Below are 3234 nucleotides of genomic sequence, written 5' to 3' on the forward strand. Positions count from 1 at the left end.
AAAATAAATCTGCGAAATGTCAGCTCCTTGCCACCGCAGCAGAAGAACTGCCCTTGTCATGCTGTGAAGGACTGCAATGAAATCCAAGAGTGGGTGAGCAGAGGCAGCCGGCATGGGAAATAACTCCATGATGGGTGATGTGAATGTCACGTGCAATGGGACAAGCCGCAGCTGTTACACGGACAATGGCACCGGGTCCAACTTCACCTTCCACGAACAGTCCCCTGACTTCTACGTGATCCTCCCGGTGATTTACTCTGTGATCTGTGCGGTTGGGCTCACCGGCAACACTGCCGTCATCTATGTGATCCTCAAAGCGCCTAAGATGAAGACGGTGACTAACATGTTCATCCTGAACTTAGCGATAGCAGATGACTTGTTCACACTGGTGCTTCCCATTAACATTGCAGAGCACCTCCTGCACTATTGGCCCTTTGGAGAAGTCCTCTGCAAGCTCATCCTGTCCATAGACCACTACAACATCTTCTCTAGCATCTATTTCCTAACAGTGATGAGCATCGATAGGTACCTTGTGGTCCTGGCCACAGTTCGATCCAAGAGGATGCCCCATCGTACCTACCGAGCCGCCAGAATCGTCAGCCTGTGCATCTGGGTTCTGGTCACGGTCATCGTTCTCCCTTTCATCGTCTTTGCCAATGTCTACATTGATGATTTGAAGATCAAGAGCTGCGGTCTCAATTTCCCCACGCCGGAAAGGTTTTGGTTCAAGGCCAGTCGGATCTACACCCTTCTCCTTGGCTTTGCCATCCCAGTCTCCACCATCTGCATTCTCTACACCATGATGCTGTATAAACTGAGGAACATGCACTTGAACTCGAATGCCAAAGCCCTGGACAAAGCCAAGAAGAAGGTCACTATTATGGTCTTCATTGTCCTGGCGGTATGTCTCTTCTGCTGGACCCCCTTCCACTTGGCCACCATTGTGGCTCTGACCACTGACTTACCACAGACCCCCCTCGTGATTGGCATCTCCTACTTCATCACCAGCCTCAGCTATGCCAACTCCTGCTTGAATCCTTTCCTGTATGCTTTCCTGGACGACAGTTTTCGGAAAAGCTTCAGAAAGATGTTGGACTGCAGAGCTGCCTAAAAGACGGACCAGATCCTCTCCTTTTGTGGCTTCACATGGGGCAACTCTGCAAACTTTCCCCATGTGTAGCTAAGAAGTGCCCGAGTTTTATGCCTTCTTTATAATTTATGCACCAACAAGTGTTCATTTCACACGGATCACCTGCGTTGTTTGTAAGCTTTCTGGCAATCCTTGTGTTTCCCTGGTATGAATCTCCGAGTCTCTTGAAGTTGTGTGTGTGCAGGCATGTGTTTTAATCGAGCCCTGAAATATTAAAGACAGACAACTCTCTTTCTTAAAATATACTCTTGCCATATCATAGTCTTATATTGCCACCTGCTGTATAATCCCAGAAGAGCTGGCTCTTTTAAAGTGTGAGGCTAAAGAGCAGTCTTTAAAAATGGATGTGACCTTCAGTTACTAAAGTACATGTTGTTTTCAGAATTATTGTAGGCCTACCAGATACGTTTGTGCATTGAGAAAGTGGAGGTAGGAGATGGGATAAAATGGTGCATTTAGAGATTAAAAAAAACCCCCTTGGCCTTGTATATCTGTGTCTCTGGAAAAGGTGGGTCTATCTTTGCCCATGAGTTCTTCTTTCCCAGAAAGCTAGCCTGATTCAAATTTAAGCCAAAAGCAAAATGTGCATCTTCAAAGTCCATTTGAACACTACAATATGCAAATACCACGGGCACCTACGAAAACCATTCCTTTTTGTCGTTGTTTTTAAATGTTTAATGTGCATCTATTTAAAAGTGTTTGAAGAAATAAAACCATGATGAAAACTGTCTGGGATTTCTATTATTTATAGGAATCACCGTGAGTCTGCCTGCCGTGTATAGTACATGCTTCCTGATGTACCAGCCCATGTTGTTGGTTTATAATATGCTGCAAGCATGCTGCAAACAACCAAAGAAAAGCCAAAGAAAAAGGCTGCACAGAGATGTACTCGCTCAGCCAAGTACATGAAGTAGGTGAATGGTGTCATTGAAACCACGCAGTGAAATAGGTGCCCAAGTGATTTCCTGAATTGGACCCAGGGGGGAAGAAAGTCTAATGATCTGAAATCACGCTGTAATTTAGTCGCTGCAAAGAAAAACTAACATAACTGCACTGAGAAACTCACCTGTCACCTGCTCAGTCCTAAATAATGATCTTTTAGAGCAGCTCTTAGCATAAGGGGAACCTTAAAAAGTTCAGAGTAAGAGCAGTATGGAGGGCTCCCAGTGCTCTGCTGAGCTTCAGGTGCTAGTTTAATCCCCTGACACAGGCTGTACCCAAGGAGAAAGACGGGATTGTTAAAAAACACCACCTCTTTCTGTCCTCTTCCTAACCAATGAAGGAAAAGCATGGGACAGTGTACCCCGCTGACTTCCACAGCTTTCGAAAATCTCACCTCCATCAGATAACTTCATGGCAGTGAGGTGAGTTCCCAACAGAGAGGAAGCAAGCGATCACTCCACTTTTAAAGGGTCTTGAAGCAACTTACAGGAGTGCACCCAGATGAAATATAGAGCTACACCTTCCAAATCCCAGTCCACTGTTCCTTCCACCTGGTCACTGTTTCTCACTAGCTACTGCATCTTATCCTAAGTGGCAGGTGGGACAACAGAGGTGGTGAGGAAGCATATAAGCATCATTTTGCACGGTGCATGGAGCTCAGGTTTGCATGGACCTGGAGCTCCAAAGGGGTCCCTGCCACCCAGAAAATGCATCCAGTGCAATGACTCGCACCAACAGATGACTCGAAGCAAAAAGGCAAAGACAAAAATCTGCCTCCCTGAACAGACACAGAGCGAGTGAAGTTTAAGACAGGAGCAAGATGGACATCCCAGAGGGTGAGGCACTCCCCTAAGAGCCCCCAGACCTCCGACCTGTGGATATCCTAGAAAAATAGTACATAAGGAGAAGCCAGACAGCTGTAAAAAACTCACAAGACGAGGTCAAATGTAAGTGTGGATTCTCCTTTTGAATCTCACTGAATCTATTCCCTCTAGACCAGTGGTTTTCAACCTTTTTGCATTTGCAGACACCTAAAAAAATGTTGGATGGAGGTGTGGACCCCTTTGGACATTTTGAATGGAAGTGCAGACCCCTTTGAATGGTAAGCGTGGGTATTCACAGACTTTGATTGATCATAGCCA

At 45.9% G+C, this 3234-nt stretch overlaps 1 protein-coding gene across 1 annotated transcript; it reads left to right on the forward strand.

Annotated features, from left to right (window-relative positions):
• The first annotated feature begins 112 nt into the window (after window positions 1-112).
• Window positions 113-1111, forward strand: NPBWR2 (neuropeptides B and W receptor 2). The gene has a single exon (XM_006021694.1). The coding sequence runs from the start codon at window positions 113-115 to the stop codon at window positions 1109-1111; it is 999 nt and encodes a 332-aa protein (XP_006021756.1).
• The last annotated feature ends 2123 nt before the right edge of the window (window positions 1112-3234 follow it).

Source organism: Alligator sinensis, unplaced genomic scaffold, assembly GCF_000455745.1.
Source record: "Alligator sinensis unplaced genomic scaffold, ASM45574v1 scaffold752_1, whole genome shotgun sequence".
In the NCBI taxonomy this organism is placed as follows: domain Eukaryota; kingdom Metazoa; phylum Chordata; order Crocodylia; family Alligatoridae; genus Alligator; species Alligator sinensis.